The 17,758-nt window shown below is 37.0% G+C and overlaps 1 protein-coding gene across 3 annotated transcripts in view; it reads right to left on the bottom strand.

Annotated features, from left to right (window-relative positions):
• LOC147390814 (Transducin/WD40 repeat-like superfamily protein) overlaps positions 1–15,908 on the bottom strand; it is a 44,230-nt gene extending 28,322 nt beyond the window's left edge. The window contains exons 1-11 of one of the 3 annotated variants that reach the window (XM_086457639.1): positions 15,766–15,908; positions 15,461–15,654; positions 15,300–15,384; positions 12,453–12,555; positions 12,229–12,313; positions 10,473–10,559; positions 10,219–10,325; positions 5,152–5,308; positions 4,957–5,047; positions 4,652–4,871; positions 480–538 (exon numbers count right to left, since the gene is read on the bottom strand). In XM_086457639.1, the coding sequence (XP_086313765.1) occupies positions 480–538; positions 4,652–4,871; positions 4,957–5,047; positions 5,152–5,308; positions 10,219–10,325; positions 10,473–10,559; positions 12,229–12,313; positions 12,453–12,555; positions 15,300–15,384; positions 15,461–15,577 (1,111 nt within the window). In that variant the 5' untranslated portion in view covers positions 15,578–15,654; positions 15,766–15,908. Of the gene's footprint in view, positions 1–479; positions 539–4,651; positions 4,872–4,956; positions 5,060–5,151; positions 5,309–10,218; positions 10,326–10,472; positions 10,560–12,228; positions 12,314–12,452; positions 12,556–13,270; positions 13,402–15,299; positions 15,385–15,460; positions 15,655–15,765 lie in introns of those variants that run through there. The other 2 variants (XM_086457638.1, XM_086457640.1) reach the window with 2 other exon arrangements.
• Positions 15,909–17,758: the final 1,850 nt, after the last annotated feature.

Genomic DNA, 17,758 nt, shown 5'->3' with positions numbered 1-17,758 from the left:
ATACAAAGTCACAAAAATTCATCGAATTTTCATGAAAATTCGGAAAAGATCACCAAAAGGGGGTCCGCCGAATAAATCGAAGATTAATCAGCATATTCCAAAAAGATCAGCCTTTTCTGGAGACGGAAAAAAGGCTGATTATTCAGAAAAAGTGGGATTTAATCAGTGATTTTTTTTTCAAAAACTTGGCCATTAATAACACTATCCCGTCCACTTGATATATATATATATATATATTTGACCTATCCCTCCACCTAAAATTTTCCCCATTTTGCCCAAAACAATCCTGAAGTTATCCAAACTGACTCCTCGCCAAGTCAGACCTTCACTACTATGGTCCCCTAACGTCTTTCATGCATCTTTTTTTTCTTAAGTTTTTCTCTTTGCATATCAAAGCTAAAAATAATCTAGAGGGAAAATATAGAGCACTTGTTAATTCTACAAATAACCACAACAGAACAATTAGGATCAAAACTTACCAGAAAGTTTCACAAACAAATTATGTCCATCGAAACCCATATATAAGCCTTCCACCCATCTGCACATTCATGTATCATCAATATCTTGTAAATGAATAAAGTCGCTCAGAAGAAAACATCAAAATGAGAAACGCATTGCAAAAGCTAATAACCAAAAAAATACAAAATAATCCACTAAAAACTCAAAGCAAATAGAAACAATGGCCAACATCAAGCAACAAAACCTCTGTCATTAAATATTCTGAAAAGATAGACAGGATGCAACTAACATTGAAAAGTATATGGAAATTTTTTACCTATAAAGGATAGAAAATGAACATCCAAAATAATTTGAGATAGCATTTGAGAAGATCAAATAAATGTCAGAAAAATGACAAGACTAAGAATTTGTACATGACCTAATTCATCCAAGGATTAACACCCACCAAGCTGCCACCCACCTATATTCTGAAAATTTGTAACTCAACCTGTTTCAGTATACAAGTTCTCTTCAATGTAATCTTTAGTCCTTATATATATATATATATATGGGTAGAGTTCAGAGGCCCTAAAGAGAGCCAAACATTTTTCAAAATAGGGGTTACAAGTTTCGGAATGGGCTGATTTTTTGTGAGGATGATCTCTATGGTGAGGAGATCATCCTCCCCAAAAGTCAGCTCATTTCGAAACTTCTAACCTTAGTTTACATGTTGAAGAATCGTGGACCGTCCGATTTTTGTAAACCACTTTTGATGGGGTTAAAAGTTTCGGAATGGGCTGATTTTTGGTGAGGATGATCTCCTCATCATAGAGATCATCATCCTCACCAAAAATCAGCCCATTCTGAAACTTCTAACCCATACATTGAAAAAATGTTTGGCACAATGTTTGGCTATCTTTAGGGCCTCTGAACCCGATATATAAGGTCAGGTATGCCTGCCAAATTCCCGCACAAAGATCCATACAAACTGTTATAACTGTTGGATCTCCACAGATCCAACGGCGAAGCTTTAAAAAGAACACATGGTCAATTGTTTCACTTAATACTTTTCAAATATTGCAAGTACCTCCCCTCATATATCCAACCCCAAATCAAAAACACAAAAACAGATTGTGTCTTCTTCACTCTCCACCCCAACCCTAAGTAGAACCCGTCATCAGCCTCAAGCGATTTCACTGGTTCAGGTGACAACAACGACGACGCATATACCAAACCCCAAAAATAGAACTCGTATTCCTCTCCACCTTAACCATAAATAGAACTCATAATCTCCGGCGAACAATACACTTTCTGGCGATCAAAACACCTTCGTCTAAGTCGTCATGCATTAAAGGGAGTGGCTGCGATGGAGAGGGTTAGGGGAAGAATACGACGAAGATAGATGTGGGGTTTTAGGTTGCCACAACTGTCATCGTAGCTTGAGTTCTTGTCATTACTGGGACGGAGACTCCGGTGAGTGGAGCTACAAATCGCAGGTTAGGGTTAGTGAGGAAGACGAGTTCTGTTAAGAGAAGAGTGAAGAAGATGAGCTGGGTTGTACGCTTATGATTTGGGATATTTAAGACGTGGGGAGGTAATTGCAAATATCGAAAAGTTATTAGTGAAATAATTCCTCATGTGTTTTTTAACAGATCTCTACTGTTGGATATGTGGAGATCCGACGGACACAATCATTTATCTGGATCTTTGTCCCTCGAACCCGACCCATATATATACACTTTTTCTTTCTTGTTGGGTGGGGAGGGAGTTCAAAGGCCAAATTACTATTTTTCTTTGCTAAGAAATTTCAACATGCTTATTTTTAAGGAGTCCTAAAAAATAAACAAAGCGAACGAAAGACAAAAAATTACTCCCTAATTACATTTTCCCATCTAAACATAAAATCTTCAAAGAAAAAAACTTTAAACTCCTTGAGCTGTTTACACCAAAAGAATAACAAACCCACGATATTGAACTATTTACACCAAAAGAATAACAATCTTGTAAGTTACTTTCCTTGCCATCGAACGTACACGAATTCCTTTTTGTCCATAAACCCCAACAAATTGCAAAGGGCGTTAACCTCCAAAGAATCTTCAACCTACCAGAAAAGGAAATAAATTTCCAACCGAAAAGAAGAGAAACAAGATTGGGTTAACACCACGGAACCTAGAATAAAGAAAGGAAATGGGACCAAACATGAGAAGCCACCTGACAATGAATTAAACGATGCTCCACCGACTCACCACTAACTTTACACATGAACCAATAATCAACCAAGATGAGACCTTACGTTTTAGAAGATCGATCATTAGAACTTTTTTCAAGGTTGTCAACCATAAAAAGAAAGATACCTTGGAGGGAACCATTGACCCCAAATAAAAGAATAAGGAAAACTCGAGTCTTGAGTACCTTCGATTAAGGAATGGAAAGATTTGACTGAAAAACGACCACCACCACTTCCATCCCAAATCCAACGATCCACCCTATCCAGTGACATACCAATTGTGGCTCGCAAGTCGACTAGAGAAATTGCATCTTCAACCTCCCAATCATTCAGTCTTCTCTTTAGACCAAGATCCTAAGACACGCCCCTCTCATTAGGAACCAAGAAGGCAGAGACCGGCATTCCTTTTATCATGGAAAGCAAATACAAACCGAAAAACAGAATCTGCAGAGGAGTATCGCTACACCAACAGTCCTCCCAAAAACCCACACTATCACCCCTTCCCACTTCATAAAGAATATGCTAACTCATAGAGGCTCCCAACTTATAAATATTTTTCCAAACTTCACACCCGAAAGGAAACCTACTATGTGACTACAATCCCAACCGAAATGATCCTCTCCAAACTTAGCCGCCATCAAGATTCTCCAAAGTTCGTCTTTTTCATTACCAAAGTGCCACAACCACTTCCCTAGCAACACTTTATTCATATCCCTAAACCTCCTAAACCCAAGACCACTTAGTTTCCTAGGACGACAAATTAGCTTCCAATTAACCAAATGAAACTTCTAATTGCCACTTCTATCATTCCAAAGAAAATCCCTCACCAACTTTTCCAAATGCAACTCAACAATGCTAGGCATGATAACCAACAAGACAAAATGAGTTGGAATGCTAGAAAATGTACTCCTAATCAACGTCTTCTCCCCCCTCCCCCCCTTTGAAAGATACTTAGCTTTCCATGAACCAAGTCTCTTTCTAGCCCTCTCCAAATCCTTAAGCCATTCTCAAAGGGGAGGGGGGCAAGTAAAACGTGGGTAAGAATCAACCTAACAACCCAAGAAATCTGCCCAAGACTCAATATCAGGGACATCTCCAATTCCATAGATCTTGTTTTCCTTAAATTTATCAGGAAATCGGAGCCCACTTCAAACTAATAAACAAGACACCTGAGGAAACACATCTGACTAGGGCCTACATCCAGAAAAACTAGTGTGTCATCAGCAAATTGAAGATGAGTTACTTTAGGCCCAGACTTTGAGACTCCAAAACCAGTCAAAGCACCTGCTGAAGTGGCTCATAAAAACATCCTCCTCAAGGCTTCAACCACAATATCAAAAAGGAAAGGGGATAACGGATCGTCTTATCTTAAACCTCTTAAGCTATTAAAAAAACAGGTCGGGCTACCATTCACCAACATAGAAAAAGAGGCAAAAGAAACACATTTACTCATCCAATTAATCCACTTCACACCAAACCCCATACGATGCAAAAGATAGAAAAAAAAGTTCCAATTGACATGTCATAAGCCTTTTCAGTATCTACCCTGCACACTAAGCCCGTCTTCCCCGATTTTCTCCTAGAATCGATACACTCATTAGCCTCTAAAACACCATCCAGCATTTGCCTCCCTTTAATGAAGGCCCCTTGCTCCTTACCAATGATCTTGAGAATTACCAATTTAAGTCTTTCTATCTTTGGGATTAATGTTATAAACGTAGCATTTGACTTGGACCTTAATGTCATGACCTTCACAATAAGTTAATAAAACACAACATGAACACAGACTTTTGGCTATGGGAATACATGGTAGACTACGCAAAAGCAAGAGAAACAAAGTAATACAATAACCAATTACATTAAGATACTAAAACTATTAACTCCTGCAGGAAGCTTGCAGGCAGATTCATATTCCCAATTATCCAATCAGAACCAATTGAAGAAACACTTATCTACAAATGCGTGCACACACACACAAAGAATTACCTGTTATCAACCCAAGCTTCTACCACTTGTCCAATACATAGAATTTCTTCCACGCCATGACATTCAGTCAGAAAATTTTGTTCTGGAAGGTTACCCACATCCATAGAAGGGCGAACGTTGGGCAAAGAAGTATCTGTATGAGGTGTAATTTCATTGATGACACTTGAGTCTTTTATACTATCAGAATATGGGTCAATTTCAACCCACTCATCTTGTTTTCCTGAAAAATATAACTCAAAGGAATTAAAATACTGACGGACATCATCATTCTGGAAGCTTAACTCAAATAAACAGCGCAATTGTACCATTGGTGTCTGTTTCTGGAAACAGAACAAGAGCTTTTGCTCCATCCACACACTCTAATATGCCACTAACCCAGACACGTTGATTTCCATTCTGTTTAAGAACCTATGAAACACATATGTATCAAAAATATAGAAGCAGTACAGAACAGTGTGCAGTAAAATTTCACTCCCAAAGGCACTAAGAACATGGCAAACCTCTACAGAAGAACCCTTCTTGAAAATTGAGCATGGGAAAGTGGTTACTTCTGTGCGTGCAGTTACTGTTTTTTTATTAGGTGAAGCACAGCCACCACTTCTATTTTCCTTGTTCTCACCATAGGATGATTGATCTCCCAAAGTTCTTGTGTCAATACTGCACCATGTTTGTCAAAAAGGACTAGTTAAAATTCAAAGTGAGCATAAAGAAACAAATTTTCAGAGTAACTGAATAAGTACTACATTCTATTAAGACACTTACTGTTAGCAGAATAAGTTGTTATTAGAAGGGGAAGTATCACCTTTTCTTCCTTTTGTTATTTGGTTATGATATATAATAGATTGTGCGGCTAGGGTTGGAGTCAATTTCGATTCCTCCCACATTTCTCCAATCTCTTCTACTATTCTTCTTCTCAAACTCTTAATCTACATGGTATCAGAGAACATCATACAAGTTTGAATCCTTTTTTTTCTTTATCATTTTACTGTTTCTCAATTGATTCATAAGAAAATCAGATTCTTCTAGATCTTATTGAAGTTTAACAAAGAATTCGTATTTAATCCTCCATGTGGAGATACGATTGTGGCTGTCTGAGCATGCACATATGTCTGAGTGAGGGTTGACCACAATGAAAAGATTGTCTCATGATACATGAACATGGTGTAGATACATTGCTCCATGAAGTAAAAGATCCATCCAAGGATAGTGCAGTTGTCAATTTCCCATTGTTCAATTTTTGGATCGGTAAGAGGTGGCTTATTAATGGTGCCCATAAACCATCCAGATTTTCGTCTACTCCCCAAATAAAGTCTAACCGACCGAGACCATGACTGGAAGTTACGACCATCTAGTAGGGTACTAGTAATGCGTTGGACTGAGAGGTTTGTTTCAAGACTGATGTTGGAGTCCTTGGTTTCTTGATGCGATGTCATTGTTGTTGTGGGATGTTGTTTTGGGTTAGAAAAAAATCTACTGCTGTCGTAGGTCACAAAAAAACAAAATTTGTTGTTGTTACTGCTATCATAGGGCACCCACACAGCACTTCTGTTGTTATTGCAGGTCCAGAGAATCAAGTTATTGTTGTTCAAGTCCAGAAACAGCAACCTGCTATTGTCGCAGATCCAAAACAATAACTTCTTGGTGTTGCAGGTCAAAAAAACAGCAACCTGCTGTTGTCGTTGTTGTCACAAATCCAAAAACAACAACTTGCTGTTGTCACAGGTCCAAAAACAGCAACTTCTTGTTGTCGATGTTGTTGCAAGTTCAAAAACAGCAACATGCGGCTGTTGTAGGTCCCCACAAAAGTTATGTAGGACAGCAAGGGTAGAACAAAAGGACCCTATCAAAGGGCAGAAAAATACAAAGCGCAGAATTGCAGCATGTGAAGAAAACAAGAAAATAATCCTATTGCAACATGCGATAAAAGAAGCCTCTGAAGGGGGAGACATTTTAACAAAGCTTCGACTAGGTTATTAGGTCTCAAAATCCGTAGATGTTGGGAATGAAGGAGAAAAAGGAAGAGGAGAAGAGAATGGATTCAAGGTCTCAGAAGGAATCGAAGAGAAGAACCCAAAGAGAGTTTGGGATATCTTCTATGGCTCTGATACCAAAAAGAATTTTAGAAAAGTAATTCTCAAGTCTCATTAATAAGAGCTTGATAGATATATATATAAAACCTAAAAGGTAAATAGACACAAATGCCCTTATATGGTATGAATAGACATAAATGGCTTTACATAGAATTAAAATAAGCTAACTACATTATTTCCAATAGGTAAGACTACACATAGACAAAAGGTTAAGAGGTAGGTGAGGAATATGAAGCACAGAATCAAGAGAAAGACCAAATGATAATGGGGATGGTACCCTTGCTATGATAGGTGTACGGAACCCATCAACAAGGCAAACCTCCCAATGAGTATCAAGAAAAATAGATGAAGTGAAATGGCTAGACTCACCGATCATGTGCTCAAAGGCACTAGAATTAATAACCCATGTCAGGGGAGCTGGACTAGACTGGTTGACATGAAATGCAAAAGATATACCTGAGGCCACATTCTAAGATGAGCAAGTACAGATCTGATCATGAACAGAAGTAGCAATCTGGGTCTGAAGCTGCTGTAAATAAATAGCGCCAGAAGAGACAGTAGTAGGAATAAGTAAGGAATCCACAATGGCAACACGGGAAGTAGAATGCCCTAACAAAGGAGTGGCAGTACAACTCAACAAATGAGGATAAAGCAGAAAGCGTTGGATCTTCTCATGGACTGTCTTCCCACAAAGACGGCAAATAAAACTAACAGTACCCAAATTTGCCTCTACTTCTCAAATAGAGTCTCACGAACCGAGACCAAGATTGATACGACATTATAACTCTCAATGACAAATTGATAAAAGGAAGACCAATAATCAACACTGCCAATCCATAAACAGCACAACTCCTAGTCCACAAACACGGTTGCAGATCACCAAAAAAGGTTGTGATGTTGTGCAGACCACCAAACAACCACCAAGAAGTGTCGTAGGCAACCAAAAAGGATCCTGCTACTATCACAAGTCACCCAGCAACAATTTATGACTATCACAAGCCCCCAAATTAGGGTCTCAGACCACACAACAGCCAATAACACAGTCGCAAACCACCAAGCAATCACCAAAAAACTAATCACAGGCAACCAAATTTCCAAATCTAATCACAGATCACCATAAACAGCCACCAAAAATAATCGCAGTTAACCAAAGCTAATCGTAGGTCACCAAGAAGGATCCTGCTGCTATCACAGGTCCCCCAAATAGTCACCAGCGCAGTTGCAAGTCACCAAATCTGATACTATTGTTGTCGTAAGTCCCCTAAACAATCCTTTCTTGCCGTTGTAGGTCACAGAACAGCAATCTATTGTTGTCATTGGCCACCAAGAAGCCACCAGCTACTGTCGCAGGTCCCCAAACAGTTACCAACGCAGTCACAGGTCACCAAATCTAATCTTGCTGCTCTTGCAAGTCCCTAAACAATCCTTTCTTGTTGTCACAAGTCACACAACAACAATCTATTGTTGTAGCAGGCCACACAATAGTTTAACAAACTCTGGAAAAAACACCCAACTACTAACGCAGGCTAGGGATAAATTAAAAAAGCTTATCATGAGGCAGAAAGCCCTATCGTAGGGTATAAACACAGCACAGAAAATCGCAGCATGTGAACAAAGTCACAATCCTTATGACAACATGCGATCATGGTATCATGAATCAGAAGAAAAAAAAAGGTTTGGAAGGAAGAAGTGTAAAGAGAAGAGAAGATTCAAGATTCTAAGAATCGAAGAGGAGAAAAACCCAAGGAGAGGAGGTCAATGGGTCCTCTAGGGCTTTGATACCAAGAAGAATTATAAAAAGTAACTGTCAAGTCTCAATCTGAGAACTTGGCAGGAATTTATAATAATAAAAGAGTCAAAAAACAAAACTGCCCTTACATATAAGAAATAAATAAAAGTTATTATTAGAAAACAACTATGACTAAAATAATAACTAGATTATTTCCAATAAAGAATGCATTTTTTTCATAGTGATTTTCCAAGAAGATGTGTATATGGAACAACCACCTGGATTTATTGCTCAGAGGGAGGTTAGTAAAGTATGTAAGGTCAAAAAGGCACTTTATGGTTTGAAACAATCCCCACGAGCATGGTTTGAAAAATTCAACAATGTGTTTCTTGAGTTTGGGATGTCAAGGTGTCAGACAGACCACTATATGTGGATGATATTATATTGACAGGCAATGATGTTGTTGGGATTGAGATGTTTAAGTCATTTTTACAGCACAAGTATCATACTAAAGATTTGGGAAAGCTGAGATACTTTCTTGATATTGAGGTTGCACATTCACCAGATGATATTAGTCTCTCACAGAGAAAGTATAACTTACATAGATTAGATGAGACTAGTTTACTTGGGTCTAAACCTGTGAATTCTCCTATGGATCCAAAATAGGAGTTGACTATCGATCAGGAAGATCTTTTTGATGATCTTGGTGGGTATAGGAGACTTGTTGGGAAGTTGAATTACATCACCATTACTAGGCTGGACATTTCATTTGATGTGACTATTGTTAATCAACTTATGAAAGCTCCTAAAGTACCCCATTGGGTAGCATTGTTGCGTAGTGTGAGGTACTTGAAGGGTTTCTCAGGACGTGGTTTGTTGTACAAGTCAAATGGTCATACTCGTATAGAAGGGTATACTGATGCAAACTAGGTAGGTTCTCCTTTAGATAGGAGATCCACCATAGGGTATTGTACATTCTTGGGTGGTAATCTTAAAACACGGAAAAACAAGAAATAAACAGTTGTTGCCAGATCTAGTGCTAAGGTTGAATACAGAACTATGTCAAATACGTCTTGTGAGTTAACACTTTCTTCAAGAGATAGGTTTTATAGTAGAAATACCTATGAGTCTCTTTTGTGATAACCAGACAGCCATACACATAGTTTCTAATCTTGTGTATCATGAGAAGACAAAGCATATTGAAGTTGATTGTCATTTTGTTCGTGACAAACTCCTAAATAGTGAAATTGCTACTCTTTAGTCCTTATGTGAAGTCTAAAGACCAACTTGTTGATTTGTTTACCAAGTCATTGGATTGTAGTAGGGTGGATTACATTTGTAACAAGTTGGGATTATATGATATATATTTGCTAGCTTGAGGGGGAGTGTTAGGTGTAATAAGTTATTATTAGTAGGGGTAGTATTGTCTTTTTCTTCCTTTTGTTATTTGGTTATGATATATAATAGATTTTGCGGCAAGGTTGGAGTCAATTCCGACTCCTCCCACGTTTCTCCAATCTCTTCTTCTATTCTTTTTCTCAAACTCTTAATCTACACTTACTACATATCTGGAAAACGCACAATCAATATTTAAATGACTTTGTTAACTATTATTCAAAGAAGTAGTGAAAGCAAAAAAACAGTATGTTGGTAGGTAGTGAAATCAACAGAAGAAAACAAATGTGAAAGAAAGTGCTAATCAAACATTTAAGTGAAAGAAAAAGAAAGGGCAAAATTCAATGGATTACCTTTTGCCCGATGTGTTTCCCATTCTTCGCTTACTTCTCTTACTTGAGACAATGTTTTGTAAATCAATGGCACATCCAGGCTCTGAGTAGTGTTCTGCTGCTTGTTCCTTGAAAAAGACCAACAATATGGAAGTTATGGATGACTGGGTAACAATTAAAAAGTATATCTTAAAAGACATCTTAATTAGGATATTAGATCATGAAATAGTATACTACATAATTGAAGGAACATACAGAAATAGGGAAGAACTTACACAAAAAGGCCTTGTGGAAGGCATATCAACCTCTCCAAAATTGATACTTACAAGATAATCAAATAGCAAGTCAGAAATATCTGTAACCTACAAAGGGTTAGGAAACCATAAATCATACTGCTTGATAGAAGTGTGCATATTATGGTGAGAAAAATTTCAAGCTTTGACATAGTACAAAGCCTTCAGGTAAGTACTTCAAACATGCTTGGAGAGGGGAAAAACTTTTCTAGCGCATAATTTCAAATTAACCATATAAATTACATGAAAAATAAGAAAACAGACAGATGCATCCATCCTATATTCCATGGAAAAAGGAATAATAATTAACCCAAGCTCATAAACTTCTAGGAGACAGCTCGCTTATTCAAAGATGCCATTTCTTGATGGACAATTTATGAGACCGCTAAATGCCAGGCTCTATCCCGAGGTAGGATACCTACTAGGGATATTTAAATAGACTTGCAGAATTATAAATTACTAAAACAGGATTAGTAGCACATTGGAGAAAAGAGAGGTAACTTGCTTTTCCTGTTATAAATGTATCCCTAGAGAACAAGGACACAAGCCCTCCCTATCCTTATAACTTGGATGTAGAGCAATTGAAGGAGAAAGGATGTTGGGTTGAAACAAAGCTGGAGAGGACCCATTTTTATTTCTTATAAAAATCAAAATCAAAATTAAATGGAAAATCCTAGGAAGATAGGAAATTGAAGATCAAGATTCCAACAATTACTGAGGAAAATCCTGTGGGCTATGCTCCCCGCGGCTATCGCTTGGGGGGTCTGGACGGAGAGAAACAACAGAGTGTTCAAGAATAAGAGAAGCAGCTCTCATGCAGGTTATTTGGAGATCTTGGGTTTGTTATACCTTTGGTCAAAGCAGAATATTGAGTTCACAGGGACTACATTTGATGATTTTGTTTTTAGATGGCACTCCTTATGTAATTATTGACGTGGTTCTTTCTTTTTTGTTGTTTTCTTGAGGCTCTCTCGGCCTCTTTGTTTCTTGTTTTTCTTCTCTGATCAATATATTATACTTTTCAAAAAAAAAAAACAATTACTGAGGTCAATAAATAAGAATCTACATGCATCCTTATGAGTACTATGCACTTTTAGAAACTGAATTCTTGGCTTTTAGAGTTGAAGACTTAAAAATGTTGAATGAATGATATAATGCATGTTTTGGTCTAAACATGACTGATCTGATCCAGTGATATTAGATTGACACATGTTATTTTGTTAGAGTTGAATGCACATTATCTATCATTGCTAGTTTAATGCCCACACATGGAAACGTAATTTCTGTGTCTCAAGAGTAAGATAGAGAAAGCCACAAGATGAATATGAGTTCTATATTAGGCTAGAAGGCAAACGAAAAGGAAACGAAAGATGAAACATAAATCATGGAATAACTAAGCTCTCTTGGGGCCTTGTTTAAGAATAAGAAAGCGGAATCTCATGGCAATACCATGGAATAAGGTGTGATCCTAATCATGGGGATTCCGTGAAATGCATGCACATTTTCAAGGGAAATTGGCAAAGTTTTATAAATTGTCATGAGCACTGTTAAAACTTAAGACTATTTTTCATCTTAGATGTATAAAATTGACAGAACGCAAGCATTAAGCCAGCAAGTGTATCATAAGAACATATCATAAACTACAGCACTCAAGATAACAAATTTTAATAGGCTACTCAATGATAACCAATTAACAGAAAGTTCTTACAAGCATCATTAGAGATTCCCTACTGCTTACCTCAATCCACTCAGGGGAAAACTCACAAAATGGTGGACCATAAAGCTTTAAACGTCCTTCTGTGGTGCAAACGGCAATCAAGCATCTGTGAACCAAGTTCAATTACATGGTTTTAGGCCAGTTAGTGTATAAAAATCCATACATTTAAGATCACTTAAATGCATAATGTTGCAGTTTAGTGTGAACAAAGCCAAAACCATAAAGAGGGAGTGCACTTTCCATACCCAGAATTAGGGGCCAACCCTAGGTGAGACCATGAAATAGATCGAATACAAGGTCGGGTGTCGCGTGATAAACAGGTGGGTAATAAACAACCAGTACGTAGATCTGCAAATAATCCAATATATAATATGTGAAGGAAATTTGTCACCATCAACAAAGTTAACGCTACTGTAACAAAAGGAGTAAAAGAGTATCCTCAGATCTTCTATCATTCATGTCATGTGTCACCTCAAAATTCCTCAAATCCCAAGTCTCGACTCCCTAGATGAGAAACGAATCTAAGATCTTTCTATTGGGCCAAGCAGTCCTTAAAGCGAAGATCTGACTCCCTAGTTGGATAATAACTAAGTGAAAGTGATATATCCAAACCATGGTGGAAAGGGACCACATTAAATCCCAAAAATCATAGAAAACATCGCAAATGAATTGAATTAGAATGCAGTCCAAGGACAAGGCATGATTCCCAGAAGCAATCAACTGAGATTAAATTAAGAACATTATAAATAGAGGTGGACAAAAAGAAAAAGGTCAGAAAGCTTGTTAGATTCTTAATGTACCACTTAATATTGTTCTAATTACTAACTTAAGAGTTGGAATGTATTCGACAAGACCCCTTCCCGGTGAGATAATCAAGGCAAAAGTAGAGAATGGGATCTCAACCATTCATGAACCAAAGTTTGAGGCATAAGAGGCAATTTTCCCGGCAGTAACAAAAAATCACAACTCACCCTCGATGAACTAGATTTGAATTTCCACATCTAAAAAATGTCAATGATAAGAACAAATGTATAACCATGACAGATGGTTTTGTGCCTATTACCAATTCTTCCTCCTGAATTGAGACCGATCATTCAGATAGATGGGAGTAAACTATTGAGTTCGGAAGAGAATGTTTTTGCCCCATCCCCGTCACACATGCAATCTTTAGATCAAGAAATCCCGACACCAGACCTAAAATGCAGGACAAGTATTTCCTGAGTAAGAGGTTGGGACAGTTTCTGAAAAACCTCTAATGGATACATTAGACCAACATGTGAATAAAATTACAAAAGAAGATGGAAAGAAAAATAAATCAACTTCATTGGATCATGGAAACTATTGTGATTAAGAAAATTTTGAGGAAATCTCAAGAACTAAAGAAAGAATCTCAAAAATGTTCAACTGAGATTTAATACCACAAAGTCTATAAATAAGGGAAAGAAGAGAGAGTGAGAGATACACAAAGTGAGCAAAAACGAACGCTCACACTGACTAAGAGTATTAATAACTTGAGCTTTGTAATGAGTCGACAAGCACTACACCGACATGAACATCAAGTTGAAAGGACGAATCTCAACAAGAAGTTGGCCAAATCTCAAGGTGTAAGAAAATCAAAATATTCCCCCACAAAATTCAAAGAAAGTAACTATGAAAGAAAATGGCGCAAAGGAAACTAAATTTGAAGTATTGTGCCAAAGGCTTACCTAAAAATGAATACAAAAAAAAAAGTAGGAGGGAAAGGGATCAAAGAATGTCAACAAACGAAAAAAAATAAATAAATAAATAAATAAACAAAAGTAAAATGCATATATATGTAAAGGGGCCAACATGTAAGTTGGTAGTCTGTAAGCGGTGACAACACATACATGGGATCAATATCTTCCTTCACTTATATATATACAATTCAAGCTTCAACAGCATACACCCATATTGTAATGGATAATTCCCTACACCATACGCCCAGTTGTAAGAGGAGAAATTCCCAACGGGATCTAGAGGATCTATGACTATAATTAACAAATATATAGAAATTGATCTTACACAAGTCAATGATACCCCAACATGAGTATCTTGATTCAAAGGCTATAGTAGGGGCAAAAGCTATTAGAACACTTAGGTCAGCCTTATTTCTCGACTGGAGGAGCTAAATGATTTGTTTCCGTTAAAAAAGGTGGAGCTCCAACTATTGAAGTATGGCTCAAAACAATTAGGCTCAGTCCAAGTATGTGTGTTTTTTAGTCGGTCCAAGGTACTTTGGGTTGGGTTTGTAACTTATGTAAGTGTCCCACTTTGAGGTACTTCTAAAAAGTGGTTTTTTGTTTAAGTCTAACTCCAAGTAAGTCTTTCCTAGAGAAGAGAGTAAAGAAAGAAAGAAAGAAAGAAAACCTAGAGAGGAGAGGTTGAGAGGTTTGGGAAGATTGACATCTAGAAGAAGATAAAACTAAGTGATAGAGGTGTTTCCTTGTATCAATTTACCCCGTTTTCTTTACAGTGTAATTAAGCTTCAATGCTTGTACCTCTATGGGCGTAGCCTTTGGGTGAACCACGTAAAATCTCGTGTTATGGATATTGTGTTCTTATTCCTTCTTTGTGTGATAGTTTATCTTCTTTGCATTTGTTACTATTAGTTAAGTTATCCTTTACTGTCATTATCAAACAAGGTCTTGGAAGGTGTGGCATATAAGGTGTTTGGTGAAATACCCAATAGGTGTTTGATCCAATTACTAAGTGAGCTTCACAAAGGTGTTCACATACACAACACCAACCTCTAAATCTACTTTATTGAGAACACATCACACCACATCAATAGTCATCTCATAAATAGTGACCATGTAAGTGAGCTTCCATGAACACTAATCTGGAGAATACATGGAACATACACGATTGCCACATTTAATTCTAAGGTGGAATCTTGACAATACAGCTCACAGAACAAAGCCTAATTACGGTGTGCGCCGTATTAAATAATTATCGATTCATTAATGGAATAATAAGCTAGTCTTTTAAATAAAATATAATCAAGTAAACAATGATCATTTCTAGTAGATAACGATGAAGGTGAAATAAACAAAATTAAACACCATACATACCTTCTTTCTTTACCACTCCAATTGGAAAAGGCTTAGAGGGTGGAATCGTAATCAATCCTCGAGGTCCAAATAGTGATGACGGATTCTAAAAAAACAAAAATTTTAAACACAATTTCACAAACAATTCAACTTCATGGCATTCTCGGATCCTTCAAACGTACCAATATGGTGACGAGGTGTCCCGAAGCAACAGCCACCAAGTTCTCATCCGACCATGCCACCGAATTAGGATACGATGGAGAAGCAACAAGGGCTGCTGCTTGGAAATGCGAAACCATTGTTTTCGATCGCTAATCTCAGAAAATAGAGAGAGATAGAGAGAGAGTTGAAGATGATAGATCGAAGATGAATAGCTCTTGTGAAATTCATAGAGAAGCAGATCAATAGAAGCCATGAAAAATGTGAGTTGCAGAGCTTGAAAAACAAGGTTATGTTTAAAAGAAGAAAAATTGGCGCGAAACGATACCTGTCGAAAGAGAGACTGTGAAGGAGAGATCCAAGGATCAAAACTGCTCGACCGCTAGCTCTGAGAATGGAGACGCGTTTTGTTTTTTAAGATAAATAAGTTATAGTTCTAGGGTTCGAGTCCCCTCGCTTTATCAACAGAGACTAATTATTTATATATATAATATAAAAAATAGAGCAATTTTTATACTACAAACAACGGTCGAATACCACTGTCCAACGAACGGCTCGATGGGACGAGGATTACAAATTTATACTACAAACAATTTTTATTTTTGTTTTTGTAGTTGATGAAAAAGATAGGGATGCACATTGGATCGGGCCAAACCAAACCTAATCAAGGTAATTCAGATTGGTTTGATTCAGTTTTATGTTCAATCAGTTCGGTTCTGAGTGCTCAATTTTAAAAATCGATTAATCCGATTTGATTTTCCCTTAAGGGGAATCTTAGAATCGAACTAAACCGAGAACCGAACTAAATTTCATTAAAAAATATAATTATTACGATCTCTTCAAGTGGAGGAGGTTCTTTCAAGTCCATTGGTTCCTTTGTTTCCTTCTCCCTTAGTTTCTTCACTTCTTCAAATTTCTTCGATCGTTCTTTTGATTTTTTCTCCTCTGATTTCAGCTTTTGTTGCAATAATCCATCAAAATCAAAACAAATCCAAATCAACAAAAAAATAAAATTTTCTTACCCAAAAAAAATTAATCTTGGAAGAAATCCAAACAAATTAGGGTTTATTACCTCCCCCATTTTTTATTTTTGTAGTTACAAAAACAACAAACATAAATAGGGCTTCAACTGAGGTCCGTAGCATATATAAGAACTATAAAACTAATCGAAGAGGCTTCAGTCTCTCTCTCTCTCTCTCTCCAATTTTGTGTTTCTCTCTCTAGTGTCTATTCTTCTTGGTTATTGGCCATTTGATACAAATCCTTTCTCATCACATCATTACAATGACGTACAACTTAGATCGAAAGTTGTGTCAAGTGCAAGGGAGGAGGGCGCATGGTCCAACTACAATTAAGAAAAATCTTGCAATAGTTTTAAGGATTTTGGGCCTTGATCAATTATGATTTTATAGATTGTGATCATTGACCAAGTAGACTAATCAAGTGATCAAGGTGTATTCGGATCAAGACTTGATCTGAGAAGACAGAGAGAGAGAGAGAGAGAGTGGAGAGGTTGATAGCCGTGTTTGTAGGACGCTCTTTCCATCGTGGATGTCTGTAAAACCATCGTATACCTTTGGATTTCTATTTCTTTTGATCACATTGTCTCTCGACGGGGCCTTCTCATAGACTGATTGAAAATGACCTAAATATCATTTTCTTCAATTTCAAACTAAAAACATCTGAATTTTTTCTTAAAATCATTCATCTTTAAGTTCTTCAACTATATAACTAACTATAATTTGCCCCCACTACAAGAAAATATTGGCTCCGCCCTTGGTGTTAAATCATGGTTTTTGTAAAGATAAAGATCTCATTCAGACCTTGAGTGCTGCATGTTGCTTAAGGAGTAAAGAAAGTATATTAGATATTTCAATACTTGGATAACCCATTTGAACCATTTTCTATGATCAAGGATGATGAGTATATCGTACCTTATAGACTAATGAAAGATCAAGAGGGATTAACTAGGCTTGAGATAATTCACCGAGATCGAAGTAAGGAAAAGTAAGTTCTTTCTTTTCCTTTGGACCCATAGTTAGTCCATTCCATTACGAATCGACTAGAACTTCACTAGTATATTTTGTGGTACCTTGGCACTTGATTGCTTGTCTGTATGTAGGTGTGTGTGTTGTAAAATAAGTTTGACAATGTTCGAATTGCTTTCTATTTACATATTTATTTTTTTCTGGTACATTTTCATTTTAACCACATTGATTATTTTATGACCTTAGACACACATCTATTTCTTTAATCTACAAGATACTCGGGCAGGTGGGTATGTCTCAAGGAGAAGGAAAATTCCTAATTTAGATGTCAAG

Source organism: Akebia trifoliata, chromosome 11 (assembly GCF_017979445.1).
Source record: "Akebia trifoliata isolate Shusen 1 chromosome 11, ASM1797944v1, whole genome shotgun sequence".
NCBI lineage: Eukaryota > Viridiplantae > Streptophyta > Magnoliopsida > Ranunculales > Lardizabalaceae > Akebia > Akebia trifoliata.
This window is presented reverse-complemented; position numbering and strand designations above follow the sequence as displayed.